General features: G+C 31.7%; 1 protein-coding gene across 1 annotated transcript; it reads left to right on the top strand.

Moving 5' to 3' along the window:
• The first annotated feature begins 13,566 nt into the window (after nucleotides 1-13,566).
• On the top strand, nucleotides 13,567-16,287 carry LOC21400420 (FHA domain-containing protein At4g14490). Its single transcript, XM_010095970.2, has 2 exons — nucleotides 13,567-15,009; nucleotides 15,977-16,287. Exon 1 carries the CDS (start codon nucleotides 13,615-13,617, stop codon nucleotides 14,980-14,982), a length of 1,368 nt encoding a protein of 455 aa, XP_010094272.1. The 5' UTR covers nucleotides 13,567-13,614; the 3' UTR covers nucleotides 14,983-15,009; nucleotides 15,977-16,287.
• The last annotated feature ends 347 nt before the right edge of the window (nucleotides 16,288-16,634 follow it).

The raw sequence follows: 16,634 nt of genomic DNA, 5'->3' as shown, positions 1-16,634 counted from the left end.
TTGCAAAAAATGGCCTCAAATAATGACAAAAAAAGTAAAATGCTTACAAAAAGCTCCCGCCCGCGTACTTGGGCGCCCAGGGCCCGAGATGGGTAAAAAATATACATATTTATTTATGTTTTGCATTCTAAAATGAATATATAATTTTTAGGAATTAATGCAACAAGCGGCACCATTTTTTGATGAATATCCTACTTTTTATGATTTTCTTTCTTTTTTGTCTTTCAAAAATAAACTAAAATAAAAGTAACGTCAAAAAATTATGACATTTTGTAAAAACTATCGTTACATCTTTCTGGCCATACGTCCAAGAAATGACTTCAAAAAATGATAAAAAACAGTAAAACGCTGTCAAAAAGCCTCCGACCTGCGTAATGGGGCGCCTAGATACCGTGATGAGTTAGAAATTTTCACTTTTGTTATGTTTTGCATTCTAAAATTAATATATGATTATTAAGAATTAATGCAACAAGCGGCACTAATATTCTATTTTTTACGATTTTTTTTCCGTCTTTGAAAAATAAAAGAAAATAAAAACGACCTAAAAAAATTATAAAATTTTACAAACACGATCCATTCATTTTTCTAGGCATGCTTGGAAAAAATGGCCTCAAATAATTACAAAAAAAAAAAAATTAAAACGCTCTCAAAAAGCTCCCGGCCCGCGTCGTGGGCGCCCAAGGGACGGGATGGGGCAAAAATTTACATTTTTCTTATTTTTTAGATTCTAAAATTAATATACAATTTTTAGGAAATAATGCAACAAGCGACACAATTTTTTTATGAATATCTTATTTTTTATGATTTTCTTTCTTTTTTGTCTTTGAAAAATAATGCAAATAAAAATAACGTTAAAAAATTATGACATTGTACATATACTATCCTTACATGTTTCTGGTCATGCGTGCAAAAAATGACCTCAAAAAATGATGAAAAAAATAAAACGTTGTCAGAAAGCCTCCGGCCTGCGTAATGGGGCGCCCAGGGACGAGGATGAGTCAAAAATTTACACTTTTTTTTTATGTTTTGCGATCTAAAATTAATATACGATTTTTAAGAATTAGTGCAACAAGCGGCACCATTTTTTGATGAATATTCTATTTTTTATGATTTTTTTTATTTTTCGTCTTTGAAAAATAAAAGAAAATGAAAACAACATCAAAAAATTATAAAATTTTGCAGACATGATCCTCACATTTTTTGGGCATGCTTGCAAAAAATGGCCTCAAATAATGACAAAAAAGTAAAACGCTCTCAAAAAACTCCCGGCCCGCGTAATGGGGCTTCCAAGGGACGGGATGGGACAAAAATTTACATTTTTTTATGTTTTGAATTCTAAAATTAATATACAATTTTTAGGAATTAGTGCAACAAGCAGCATCATTTTTTAACGAATATCTTATTTTTTATGATTTTCTTTCTTTTTCGTCTTTGAGAAATAAACTAAAATAAAAATAACGTCAAAAATTATGACATTGTGCGGACACTATCCTTACATTTTTCTGGCCATGCTTGCAAAAATTGACCTAAAAGAATTACAGAAAAGTAAACCACTGTCAAAAAGCCTCCGGCCGGCATAACGGGGCGCCCAGAGGCCGGGATGAGTCAGAAATTTACACATTTTTTATGTTTTGCATTCTAAAATTCATATACGATTTTCAAGAATTAATGCAACAGGTGGCACCATTTTTGGATGAATATTCTATTTTTATGATTTTTTTTTTCATCTTTGAAAAATAAAAGAAAATAAAAACGACATCAAAAAATTATAAAATTTTGCAGACACGATCCTTAATGACAAAAAAAGGTAAAATGCTCACAAAAGTCTCCAAGCGCGCGTAGTTCGGCTCCCAGGGCCCGGGATGGGTAAAAAATTTACATATTTACTTATGTTTTGCATTCTAAAATTAATATACGATTTTTAGGAATTAATGCAACAAGCGGCACCATTTTTTAATGAATATCCTAATTTTAACAATTTTCTTTCTTTTTCGTCTTTGAAAAATAAACTAAAATAAAAATAACGTCAAAAAATTATGACATTTTGCAAACACTATCGTCACATCTTTCTGGCCATACGTCCAAGAAATGACCTCAAAAAATGAGAAAAAAAGTAAAACGCTGTCAAAGCTTCCGGCCAGCGTAATGAGGCGCCCAGATACCGGGATGAGTTAGAAATTTACACTTTTGTTATGTTTTGCCTTCTAAGATTAATATACGATTTTTCAAAATTAATGCAACAAGCGGGACCATTCTTTGATGAATATTCTATTTTTATAATTTTTTTATTTTGTCTTTGAAAAATAAAAGAAAATAAAAACGAGATCAAAAAATTATAAAATTTTGTAGACACGATCCTTACATTTTTCTAGGCATGCTTGCAAAAAATGGCCTCAAATAATGACAAAAAAATTAAACGCATTGAAAAAGATCTTGGCCCGCGTCGTGGGTGCCCACGGGACGAGATGGGACAAAAATTTACATTTTTCTTGTGTTTTGAATTCTAAAATTAATATACGAATTTTAGGAATTAATGCAACAAGTGGCACCATTTTTTGATGAATATCTTAGTTTTTATGATTTTGTTTCTTTTTCGTCTTTGAAAAATAAACTAAAATAAAAATAACATCAAAAAATTAGGACATTGTGTAGACACCGTCCTTACATATTTCTGGTCATGCGTGCAAAAAATGACCTCAAAAATGACAAAAAAAGTAAAACGTTGTTAAAAGGCCTCCAGCCTGCGTAATGGGGCGCCTAGGGACCGGGATGAGTCAGAAATTTACACTTTTTTTTTATGTTTTGCATTCTAAAATTAATATACGATTTTTAAGAATTAATGCAACAAGCGGCACCATTTTTTGATGAATATTCTATTTTTTATGATTTTTTATTTTTCATCTTTAAAAAATAAAAAATAAATAAAAACGACATCTAAAAATTATAAAATTTTGCAGACACGATCTTTACATTATTCTGGGCATGCTTGCAAAAATGACCTCACATAATGACAAAAAAAAGTAAAACGCTCTCAAAAGGCTCCCGACCCGCGTAGTGGGGTGCCCAGGAGACGGAATGAGACAAAAATTTATATTTTTTTATGTTTTGCATTCTAAAATTAATATACGATTTTTAGGAATTAATGCAACATGCAACACCTTTTTTTGATGAATATCCTATTTTTATAATTTTCTTTCTTTTTCGTCTTTTAAAAATAAAATAAAATAAAAATAACTTCAAAAAATTATGACATTTTGTAGGCACTATCCTTACATTTTTCTAGCCATGCATGCAAAATATGGCCTAAAAATGACAGAAAAAGTAAAACGCGGTCAAAAAGGCTCCGACCCGCGTAATGGGTAACCCAGGGGCCGGGATGGGTAAGAAATTTACATTTTTATTTATGTTTTTTATTTTAAAATTAATATACGATTTTTAAGAATTAATGCAACAATCAGCACTATTTTTTGATGAATATTCTATTTTTCATGATTTTCTTTATATTTTGTCGTTAAAAAATGAAATAAAATAAAATCGACGTAAAAAAATAATGAAATTTTACGGCCACGATCGTCACATTTCTCTAGGCATGCATGCAAAAAATGGTCTCAAAAAATGAATAAAAATAGTAAAACTCTGTAAAAAAATCTTCAACTAGCGTAATGGAGCGCCCAGAGGCCGGGATGGATCAGAAATTTATATTTTTATTTATGTTTTGTATTCTAAAATTAATATACGATTTTTAGGAATTAATGCAATAAGCAACAACATTTTTTTGATGAATATTCTATTTTTTTATGATTTTCTTATTTTTTGTCTTTTAAAAATAAAATAAAATTAAAACGACGTCAAACAGTTATGACATTTTACAAACACGATCTTTACATTTTTCTGAACATGTCTGAAAAAAAGTGACCTAAAAAAATAACAAAAAAAGTCAAACGCTATCAAAAAACTCCCGACCCACGTAATAGGGCGCCCAAGGGCAATGATAGGTCAAAAATTTACATGTTTATTTATGTTTAGTATTCTAAAATTTATATATGATTTTTAAAAATTAATGCAATAAGCAGCACTATTTTTTAGTTAATATTATATTTTTTATGATTTTTTTTTATTTTTCTTCTTTGAAAAATAAATGAAAATAAAAACGACATCAAAAAATTATAAAATTTTACAGACACGATCTTTACATTTTTCTGGACATGCTTGCAAAAAATGACCTCAAATAATGACAAAAAAATAAAACGTTGTTAAAAAAACTCCCGGCCCGCGTTGTGGGGCGCCCAAGGACTGAGATGGGTCAAAAATTTACATTTTTATCTATGTTTTGTATTCTAAAATTAATATACGATTTGTAAGAATTAATGCAATAAGGAGCACTACTTTTTAATGAATATTCCATTTTTTATGATTTTTTTTATTTTTTATTTTTAAAAAATAAATAAAATAAAAACGACATCAAAAAATTATAAAATTTTATAGACATGATCCTCATATTTTTGTGGGCATACTTGCAAAAAAATGAGCTAAAAATGAAAAAAAAAAGTAAAATGCTGTCAAAAACCCCAACCCAAGTACTAAGGCACCCAGGGACCGTAGTCGGTAAAAAATTTACATTTTTTTTTTCATGTTTTACATTCTAAAATTAATATATGATTTTTAAGAGTTAATGCAACAAACTGCACCATTTTTTGATGAATATTCTATTTTTTATAATTTTTTTATTTTTCATCTTTAAAAAATAAAATAAAATAAAAACGACGTCAAAAAATTATCAAATTTTACAAACACGATCCTTATATTTTTCCAGACATGCGTGCAAAAGATGGCTTCAATAAATGACAAAAAAAGAGAAATACAGCTAAAAACCACTATCCCGTGTAGTGAAGCGCCTAGGGGGTGGGATGGGTTAGAAATTTACATTTTTATTTATGTTTTACATTCTAAAATAAATATATGAATTTTAAGAATTAATTCAACAAACAACTCCATTTTTTGATGAATATTCTATTTTTTATAATTTTCTTTATTTTTCATCTTTAAAAAATAAAAAAAATAAAAACGTCTAAAAAATATGAAATTTTGCAAAAGCAATGCTCACATTTTTCTTGGCATGCCTTCAAAAAATGACAAAAATAAAACGTTGTAAAAAAACCCTTGACAAGCATAGTTGGGCGCCTAGTGGCTGAGATGGCTAAAAAATTTACATTTTTATTTATATTTTACATTCTAAAATTTATATACAATTTTGAAAAATTAATACAATAAGCGACACCATTTTTTAAAAAATATTCTATTTTTTATAATTTTCTTTATTTTTCATCTTTAAAAAATAAAATAAAATAAAAACGACGTTAAAAAATTATGAAATTTTATAGACACGATCTTTATATTTTTTTAGGTATGCCTTCAAAAATGTCATTAAAAATGACAAAAAAATAAAACGCTGTAAAAAAACCTCTAACCCACGTAATGGGACGCCCATGGGCCAAGATGAGTCAAAAATTTACATTTTTATTTATGTTTTGTATTCTAAAATTAATATATAATTTTTAAAAATTAATACAATAATCAAAACTCTTCAAATTTCAAGAAGACTACATCTCAGCACCAGAAGTGGGAGAATAAAGAGGAAAAACAGGAAGAGGTTCTCAAAATAAAGCCTCTAAGAATAATGAAGATGTCTGTAGGTGTGGCATGAGAAGACATTGGCGACGCACATTGTTGATCTTTATCCAACATCATTGAAAAAAAAAAAAAGTGTAGAAATAAACCTTGCTGAACACCATGATCCCATGGACTTTACGCACTTGGACATTACGAATTTCTTTGAGAATAATGATGAGAATTTTGAGAATTTAATTAGCGACGGAAACATCAATACCGCTTGAAGGATCTTTGAAATGTGCCGTCCACTCAATGATCGTATATATTTAAGCTTCGTTTATTTCAGTGATTCGAGTTTTCAATTTTAGATTTTTACAGTAAAAAATTTTCAGAAAATGTAACATCAAACTTTTTCTGCTACAGTAAAAAATTCTCATAAAATATCACATCTCAACTCAAATTGAAAATTCAAATCCGCGAAGTGAACAAGACCTTATAAGACTTACCCCGGGCCTTCTTAATATACGACCCTCGGGTGCATCAAAACCATTGTTTAATCACACCATATAATCGGTGAAATGATGTGACAAGCGTAAACCCACGAGGCACCGCGTTAAAGCTATATCAAAGGGTGAAATGAACAAATGTCTTGGCCACTATGGCCACCCCTTGGGAGACACTGCAACCTAACGACGATAAGCATTTTGACCCACGGGCCTCTTCTATAACAAAATTTGATTATATATATTTTGTAGAAAGAAAAGGGATGTTCAAAAATCTAAAAAAATATAAATCAATAAATCAATAAACAAAAAAATAAATCAGGGGAAAAAGACTAATAAAGTAAATATGTAATAATATTTGTATGTAGCAACTGTGACTCAGATATCCAATATCCAATATTTTTAACAATATGTGACAAAATACTTATAGTAATTGTATGGCTGCCTATGTAAATGTTTTTGCTGCAATAAGGCAACTACAGAAAAACACAAAAATTAATAAGATATCATATCTGTCACAAATTATAATATGTATGTAATACAAATTAAATGACTGGAGTAGAATATGAAATTATCCAAAATCTACCGAGTGAATTAAATAAGAGGAAAGAAAACAACAACAAAAAAAAAGACTTGAAAAAAAGAAGGGAACAAAGAAATATGATAATAAAGATAAAGCGTTAACGGAAATAGAATTTATTAGATAAAAGAGTAAGAGAACTGCTCAAATAAAATGAATAAGGTAAACACAATGAAGGAATCAAAAAAGCAGTGAAATGAAGAAATAAAAAACTGAGGACAAAATGTACGACCAGACCATAGAGCAAGAAAATACCAAAAAGCTCTTGCAGATAAAAGGAAGAAGGAAGGGGAAAAAAACAGGGCAAAGTCGACAATTCAAATTCAAGAGGCAAACTAAAATTAGAAATACCAAAAATCCAAGATAAGTGAAAACCATGACCATGGTAGAATGTACAAACCAAAGGGAGATGGATAAAACACAAATTGAAACCATAAGTGAAGATTGGACAACAAAAAGTCTGATATAAATTAAAACCATGAGCAGACCGAAATAAGAAATAAATATACAGAAAGTGAACATCTAAGCGGTAAGGATACGTGTGTGTATATATATAGTACTAAGAAATAAATATACAGAAAGTGAACATCTAAGCGGTAATCACTGATAAAACACAAAAGAAAATAGACACAATTTCTAACATTTATTAACAACAAAAGATAATTTCTGTAAACACTATAAATTAGGAACATTTATTAACAACACAATAAAACCAAATATGAACAGAAATCATAAAACACAAACAGCACGTATTAATATCATCGCATCAAACCAATATATTCAGTATCAGCAGTAGATATTAAAGAGCTATAGACAGAAATTATTATCGTACCTGGAATGCTGTAAATGCTGCCTTAAATACAAAATACCAGCCAACCAAACGTCAACAGAGGCGGCGCAAAAATACAGGGATAAAAAGATAGAGCAGTATATGGTGGAAGAGTGGAAAATATGAGAACAAATATAAACACAGGTAAAGAGTGGAAAATATAGATATGAAAAGATAGAGCAATAAATGGTCGAAAATGAAGTAGAGCAGTAAATGATTAGAGATGATATAGAAAAGAGAAGAAGTAAAGTGCAAGAGGAAGAAGCAGAGACATACAAAACAAATTCATGTACAGCAACAATATTTATAAATGAAGAGCAAGAGAGCAGACTGAAACAGTAGATAACCAATAATAATAGCACAAAGTCGATTCATAGACACTTAAAAAAATAAAATTTCTAATTTAAATTAGAGAAGCCGTATACTATTACGGTAAGGGAGGAAAAAATTAAATAATAATTACTTCAGAGAAGGGAAAAAGGAAAAGCAAAAAAAAAAAAAAATACTCACAATATTTTTTTGCAGATTTTTTTTTTTTTTTTTTTTTTTTTTTTTTTACAAATTTCAGAAAAAAAATTAAATAACAATCACTTGAGGGAAGGAAAAAGAGGAAAAAAATGCTCATATTTATTTTTTTTTAAATTTTTTACTTATTTCAAATAATGAAAGGAAAAAAAAAACAATTCATTTAATACTTCTGCAACAAAAGTAGTACAGATCATGAAGACAAATCACCACCCTAAATATTACAGATCACCACATTAATAAATACACCGGAACTGGATTAAGTAACACCTCAGATACCAGATGAGAAAGAAAAAATAAGTATTAAAAAAATTAAGATTTACCTGTACAACACGTGAAATCAGCAGCATGTAAGATCGAACCATCGATATAAAAATCTCTTTCTAGAGAAAGTAATAAACTGAAAAAAAAATGAAGGATTAAAATTTTTTTTAAGAACCCTATCTGTTATACTAAAAGAAATGAAAATAAATTTTAAGGAATAAAAAAAATGTAGACAGACGGGCCATAAAAGAGAGCAACCAACAAAAAGCAAGAAAAAAACATTAAAACTAAAACGCAAAGAGATGAAGTATAAAGGATAAGAAATTTGAAGAACCCAGAAAAAACAACCGATGAAAGACGACGTTTCATTTTTTCCCAAATGAAATGAAAAAGGCAGATAATGAACACATCGAAGAAGCAATATAATCTATAGTTTCTGCCCAAAGAAAAAAAACGAAAGAGGCCGAAAAAATCAGATCATCAAACAATCTAGGTTTCTGTGGAAGGACCAAACGGGGCAATTGAAGAAGGAAATGACCAAAAAACCAGCCCAAGATCAACCGGACAATTAAGGGTGCGTTTGGTTCATGGATTAAAACTATGTGATTAGAACCATTTTTGATTTATGTGTATTTTTTATGAGAGAAAATACTGTAGCGAACAACGAACTATAATTCGAATCAGAGAACAAATTCATCTACCAAACATCACCTAAAAGTAAATGCCGTTTAGTTCACTAATTTAACTTTTTAATTTGAGATGTGATATGATTTTATATGAAAATTTTTTATTATAGTAAAAAAATTACATGTAATTATTTTTGAGAATTTTTTATTATAACAAAACTCAAATCAGTAAAATTAATGGAGCGTGAATGCATAAATGACTAATCAGAATATAAAGCGTAAAAAGACCAAATAGCCCCAGCCTAAGAGATGAAGAACAAAGGGAAAAACAGACAACTCACCGTCAAGAGGCAAAATCGGGAAAAATGTGAAAGTGTAAATAATGATCGTGAGGTCTCCTTTAGTATATTTATAACGTCTAAGGTCTCGTTCGCTTCGCGGATTTGAGTTTTCAATTTGAGCTGAGATGTGAAATTTTTTAAGAACTTTTAACTATACTAAAAAAAGTTAAATGTGACATTTTCTGAGAGCTTTTAACTGTAGAAATCTAAAACTGAAAACTCAAATCGGTGAAATGAACGAGACCTAAAATACCTCTAGTGTTTTTAAACTTAGACTCAAAAACTCCATAAAGCAATTAAATTTTTAAAAATATTAAAACTTTCTTCCACAATTTATATTTAAATGTTATTTTAGATATGATTTAATAAAAACGTGGAATAAACAAAAATTTAAAATGTTCAAATAAATATTCCCAATCTAACACATACTTCAATTATTTTGAGAGTTCTCATTCTTTGAAATTGATTTTATTTGATATTTTGGTTTAATAATTTTTTTAACTTGTATTTACTAAAGACTGAGAATGGTAATCTTTATAATGAAAAAAATTTAGTTGTTTCAAGGGTATTTTGATGTTGATTTATAAACACATAGTATTTTGAGCATTTGCATGATAAGAGTGATAAAAATGGTATTTAAAAAAACACAAAAGGTGTTTTGAGTATCATCCAAAAATAATAATAAATTTCTTGTAAGTGCATGTTTGGTTTAAAGGTTCAAACTACTTTATTTTTGGTTCAAATAGTTTTTTCTCTCATAAGAAATTTAAAATATTCTAATGAGATTTATATATTTAGGCAAGGTCTCTGGTCAGGCACTTAGAAAGTGCTGACCAGAACGGCACTTGTACATTTTTGTATGAAGTGTGTATATTTACAGTAAGTTGTGTATATTTACAGGTAAATTGTGTATATTTACATGACACTTATATAATTGTGTAATCGTGTATATTTACATGTAAATCGTAACAGTTATAAGAAACGACAATGTATATTAATCTTCAAAACATATTTTTTTTATAACAATTAGTGAACACATAGCATAAAAATATATATGTTGATTGATTTATTATATTTTATGTTAAATATATAAGACTTTATACACAATTGTGCTGACCAGAGATAATTCATATATATTTTAATTGCAAAAATGGGGGTGGTTGAGAGACGAGGATATCAGTATCCGCGAACACTATTCCAGTGCAGCGTCAACACCGTCAGCCTCTCAGGGGCAGATTGATCAACCAGGAAATATTACGCACGTGTGTTGCATCGGCGTTTCTTTTTTTAATGAATCCGCACGGGGGAAACGTACCGGTAAAAGACCCCTAACCGTGATGTTGCCTAGGGTTTAGGGTTGTTTAGACACGTGCGTTTCCCAGCCCACACCCCCTGGTAGTGCCGAATCATTCGTTTCCTTTGATCATTTAAATTGCCAGAGATCCGTCTATTGTTTCCATGTGGGACTTTATAATCTAAAAATCCAAACGCACTCTTCTTGACAAAACAAAATAAAACAAAAAAAGTTTTCGACTTCATCATTTTCAACATTGTATACTTTTATGGATAAAATATTGTTTTTGTCCTATTCTTGGGATAATTTAGGATTAGATCTGATATTTTAAGCCCGTTTAGTTTACTGATTTGAGTTTTTAATTTGAATTGAGATGTGATTTTATGTGAGAACTTTTTACTGTAATAAAAAAAATTAAATGTGAATGTTTTTAAAAATTTTTTACTGTAATAAAATTTGAATTAGTGAAATGAACATGATCTTTACGTGTCTGGTATGATCAAAGTTTGACTTGAGGTGAAAAGGATTTTATGGAACATTTTTTTTAATATAATTTTTTTTTTTTGTATTTTAGCCTAGAATGATATAACTCGGTGCTTAAAAGTTAATAACTCATACAATGCGACTCAATGAGGGAGAAAATGCTCTTATGCAACAAATATTGTCATATCATTAGTTTAATAAAGGCATCCATTCATTTTCATGCTAATGACAAAGTTTATAAATTGTTTCTCGTACAGTTTGGCCTTTTCTTACCAACATCAAGATTTTCATAGTCCCAATACGATAGGCGACATATCCAAGCAAAATAAATCGAGAGGAATATTAACAGCGTGTTTAGAATCAATTTCGTTTTTGTTTTTCACGTTTTTTAAGATAAAAAATGAGATTGAGGGGAAAAATGTGTTTGGAGGAAAAATGGTAAGAAAACCGAAAATAATTTCATTCTTTAGTTTAAGGCCCGTTTAGTTTGCCGATTCGAGTTTTTAATTCGAGTTGAGATGTGACTTTATGTGAGAGTTTTTTACTGTAGTAACAAAGTTAGATGCGACTGTTTTTGAGAGATTTTATTGTAACAAAACTCGAATCGGTGAAATGAACTGGACCTTAGTGTAAAATCACTTGGGCCCATCTAGTTTACTGATTCGAGTTTTTAATTCGAGTTGAGATGTGATTTTATGTGAGAGCTTTTTACTGTAGCAAAAAAGTTAGTTGTGACTGTTTTTGAGAGCTTTTTACTGTAACAAAACTCGAATTGGTGAAATGAACGGGGCTTAGGAAATGAAAACGATTTGAAGTTGTTTTTCATTTTTTATTTTCATTTCTTTGGACAAATACCTTTTTTTTTGGGTAGATAGGTGAAAATTATATAACTAAACGGAGTTTTAGTTTTTTTTTAACTTAAAATAGTCTCTTAATAAAACTATCAAAAGCATTTTCAGAAACAATTTTTATTTGAGATTAAAAATGTTTTCATTTCTAATTTCATACAAAAAATAAAATCATTTTGAAACTAATTCCAAACACAGTCTAAAAATTAGACTAGAGGGAAGTAGGTTACCCTATTTTCATTTGAGAAACGAAGACAATGTATTTGTAAAAAAAAGACATTAATGTCATTAATGACATTTGAATCCGAACGCGATATGAAGGACCTTGAATTGCTCAAAACCACATTGAAAATATTTAATTCAAAAATCAAATTTTAATAGCCACATTGTCGAGCCAACAACACACCTCTAGCTACCATGCATTTGGTAACATGCATGCTAGTGCGCTATATATATATATATATATATATATATAATTTTTTTGGTATCAAATCTCTATATAAAACTAAAGTTGCTTTTAGAATTAGTTTTAAAATGATTTTATATTTAATAAAAAGTAAATTTGAGATTTTTTGAAAATTATTTTCAGGTCGATTTTAAAATTGCGTTTGGTTGGTTTTTTAAGATATTGTTTTGAGTATAATAAAAAAAATGAAATCGTGCTTATTAATTAATATATTATAATATTATTGATTAGTACTAAAATATGAGAATAGAAAAGTGAAAACAATTTTGAACTGTTTTCTAATTCCTTTACAAAAATCATTCTCACTATTTTTATTTTTATTTTCGTTTTCAAAACATTTATTAAACAAACGTCGTTTCGTTTTTCATTTTTATTTTTTACTTCTCGTAATACGTAAAAATCATTTTTAAAAACGGTTTCAAACATGCACTAAGGGACTTTGCTCGGCAAATAGGAGAAGGTAACTCGATTAAAAGTTGGCTTTGATATGTGGATTCCAGGTCCAAACACAATTAAGTCTTATTGCTTGTGTTCACCATGTTAACACATTTGGTTCCATGATCTATTTTTCATACAAGAGAAACATATAAACTCGATGCTCGTTTCCTATTAGTTTGTGATGATAACTTATAGTATCATTTGATTTACAAGCAAACTTCTTTTATTGGAGGTGTTCACAATCAATTAGATCAATTGAAAGGAGAAGAAAAACATAAACCAACAAAAACAAAAGTGTTTGAGGATGACATGGATTCATAAATTATTTGATAATTTGATGTCTCTTGAATCAGTTTTGAGGAGCTATCATGGGAAAAGATCCTAATTGAAACAGTAAAAAATGAGAAAAAAATAAAAATAATGAAAAGAAATCTCCTTAAACATACTTATATAGCATCTTAACGGCAATTCTAAGACAAACGATGTAAATAAAGCCCCACGCCTCTACTGTTATGACACAATCACTTTGGTTAGTATTGACTTATAAGTTAGTTATTTTATTTTTTAGAGTTTCTCTATAAAAGCAGAAAAAATAAATTATTGATAGTTTTTTATTTTTTAACCGTTAAATTTGTATAAAAAATTTTATGTTCTTCATATATTTTTAATCTAATGTAATTTAAAAAAAAAAAAGGAAAAACACACAAAAGACCTGGCATTTGTATAATTCAAAATTCCCCCATTTTGAAAGCACGAAATTTGAAATACAGTCAACTTCAATTTCCCTCTCATTTCTCTGGCTCTGCAATGGCCGCCATGGCTCTAAAACTGGTGGTAACCAATGGCCCTCGAGAAGGCGAAACCCTAGAATACAAACCCGGCGCCACCGTCCGAATCGGCAGGATTGTCCGCGGCAACAACTTGCCGATCAAGGATTCCGGCATTTCTTCCAAGCACCTCACCATCGGATCCGAATCGGGCAAGTGGATCCTCCGCGATCTCGACTCCTCCAACGGCACTTTCCTCAACGACAAGCAGATCGATCCGAACGCCGCCGTCGACCTCCGTGACGGCGATGTCGTCAAAATCGGCGAGCAGACTTCGATTTCCGTCAAGATCGACGAGTTCGAAGGAAGCCAGTTGTGGCGGAACCCTAGGCGCGGAGTGGAGAAGAGCGCGGTGGACTCGGTTGCCGCAAGTCGGGGCGGGAGAGGTAGGGTTTTGAAGGAGAGCGAAGAGAATTGTGGCTTGGCGGTGGACAATTCCGCGGAGGTGGTCGGAAATCGGAGGCGTGGTCGCCCGAGGAAAGTTGGGGTTTTGAACATCAACGTTGAGGAGGAGGAGGAGCTGTGCGAGGTCCAGAAAAATGGCGAGGTTTTCGGTTCCGGGGATGAGAAATTGGAAGAGAAACAAGCAAGACAAGCGAGCACAAGGCGAACTCGAAGCTCGAAGATGTCGAAGGATGATGAAATTGTTGCGTCTGGTTCTGTTCTCCAGAATATTCCGGAAAATGATTTAGCAGGTAGAGAAGTGGGGGTTGGGGCTGGTTGCGGCACGGTGGAAGAGAGACCGGTAAGGCAAGTGAGCACTAGGCGAAAGCAGAACTCGAAGAGCTCAAAGAATGATGAAAGTGTTGTTTCTGATTCGTTCCTTGTGGTAATTCCGGAGATTTATGATCTAGAAGGTGGAGAAGTAGAGGTTGTTGCCAAAAAGAAGCGCATGAATACGCGGAGGGGGAGGAATTTGCCACCGAAGAAGCCACCACAATCTGTTCTGATTGATATCTCGGAGAATTCAGAAGACAAAATTCGGGTTGATGCCGCGAATTATGAAAGAGTAAATGTGTCGAATTTGGGGGAGCAGGATGGAATCGAAACCGTCAGTTATGAGGAAGGAAATGAAGATGCTTGCAGAAATGTGGGTAGTTCTGATGAGGCAAAGGAAGGTATAGGTTCTGGTTCTGGTTCTAAAGAGAATTCATTTGAGGTTGGAAAGGGGGTGGATTTGGAGAAGATGACACTCGGGGAGTGGTTTGATTTCTTGGAGGTTACTTTGCCGAAACAGATAATTGAAGCAACTGAGGAGATGATCATGGGGATGAGATTGAAAGCCAAAAGAGTTCATGAGTACACAATACAGCAGAAGAGCGAGATGGCCAAAGTACTTGTGGGCTAGAGGGAGAATCGCCGAAAGAATTATATGGTAATTAGTACCTTATTTTCTTGGTGTATATACTTATGGAATATGTCAGATCCTTATTTAATCCTCCCATTTGTCATTATCATATTCCATGATAATTGCAGCTTGTTAGGAATTTATAGTTGTTTATGTTTGGGATTTGATGGCTTCGATCTATTTGTGGTTTGTTTAATGGTAACTTTACTTTAGTGGCTTTGTTTGCACCTTTTTGCTTTCTTAATCCTGCATCCACCTAAACAGAAGAAAATTTTTGTTTTGTTGAAAGATGGCATTTTGATCGTCATGTGAGCTCGGAGTTGAAGTGTTGGACATAAAAACCAATAGGAAAATATTTTCATTTATAAACTAGCAAATCAAGTGGTTATGTGCTGCATTAGGGTGGCCTTTAGAATTCTAATAGCTCGTTGTGCGTTGTGAAAGGAAGATGGGATATTATTTGTCATTCACCTTTATCTTTTAAACTCCCATATCCTCTTTTGCGTTTATTTTGCGAGACAGATGATGAAAATAGATATGTTAACTAAGTAGAATTGGGTATAGGAGTGTATGTCAGTTTGTTGTGTCCGTTGTACAAGGTAGACAATAGAGTAACCACCTTATCCATCTCGCTCTCACCATAAACAAGCGCACGGAACGATTGACTCTGCAGGGGCAGTAAGTGTTAAAATGTTGAATGTATTGGCTTAATAAGCGGGCTTGCTTGGTCTAGTGGCACAAGAGGGTTCGGGTGGGGTGGGGTGGCGTTTGGAGGGAAGTTGTGGGTTCGATCCTAAGCGGGGTTGTAAGTGTAGCAAGATAGCCCAATATGCAATTCTATTTTTTTGGCAGCTTCTACATTCTTAGCCGTAAATTTGCTACCTTGAAATTCATTTTGATTCCTTGTGATTAAAGGGTTACATTTGAGCGTAGCACCACTTACGCTGTTAGAATTGTGGCCTTGTAGATGCTTAATATTTTGTGCCTTTTACAGAGCACAGTCCGCAGGAGCCATCTGGATTCTGCCGTACATTGTGAAAATCACCTAAAAAATGTCTCAAAGCAACGCTTTGCTGTATTAGCTTCTCCTAAGGGGGCTTCTGTATTGATACCCTTATATTGATGACAGTCTGGAGTTTTTGTTGAATGCAACTTGCGCAAGGTTCTGCAACAGATTGCGTTCAGGTAGACTATGAACACGCTATTGTTGCTGATGGCACTCTTTTTCGTGCTACTAGAGCACGGGTTGATTATGTATGCTGTTGTAAATTGAGGCTACAAAGTCAATGGAGGGTTATCAGATTATAGAATAATTTCAATATTGTAGCATGTAGGCTGTAGGCCTTAAACCTTCCTGATCATCAAGTGTATTTGATCAATTAGTTGGAACTTTCTACAATGATATTCGGACAGTTTTTGCAATACCCATTTTATTGTGTACTCCTATGTGGAAGATCCAGCTCTGCATTTGTCGTAGGCTGAGAATAATTGATTGTAAAAAGTATTATGTGTAAATATGCATAGGCTTAACCATTTATAAAATTGTTACCCAATGAGGAGGTTTTCGCTATCTTTTATGCGTAATCTTAGAAATCCAGTTTGGAACTTCCCAAATGAAGGCTGTTGACGGTCAAATTTCGCTAACAAAAAAC

Source organism: Morus notabilis, unplaced genomic scaffold (genome assembly GCF_000414095.1).
Source record: "Morus notabilis unplaced genomic scaffold, ASM41409v2 Scaffold363, whole genome shotgun sequence".
In the NCBI taxonomy this organism is placed as follows: Eukaryota; Viridiplantae; Streptophyta; class Magnoliopsida; order Rosales; family Moraceae; genus Morus; species Morus notabilis.
The sequence above is the reverse complement of the archived record's forward strand: the minus strand, read 5'-3'. Positions and strand labels throughout refer to the sequence as shown.

Bases quoted from the DNA above. Each gene is read 5' to 3' on its own strand.
- LOC21400420 (XM_010095970.2), top strand. From the start codon at position 13,615: ATGGCCGCCATGGCTCTAAAACTGGTGGTAACCAATGGCCCTCGAGAA.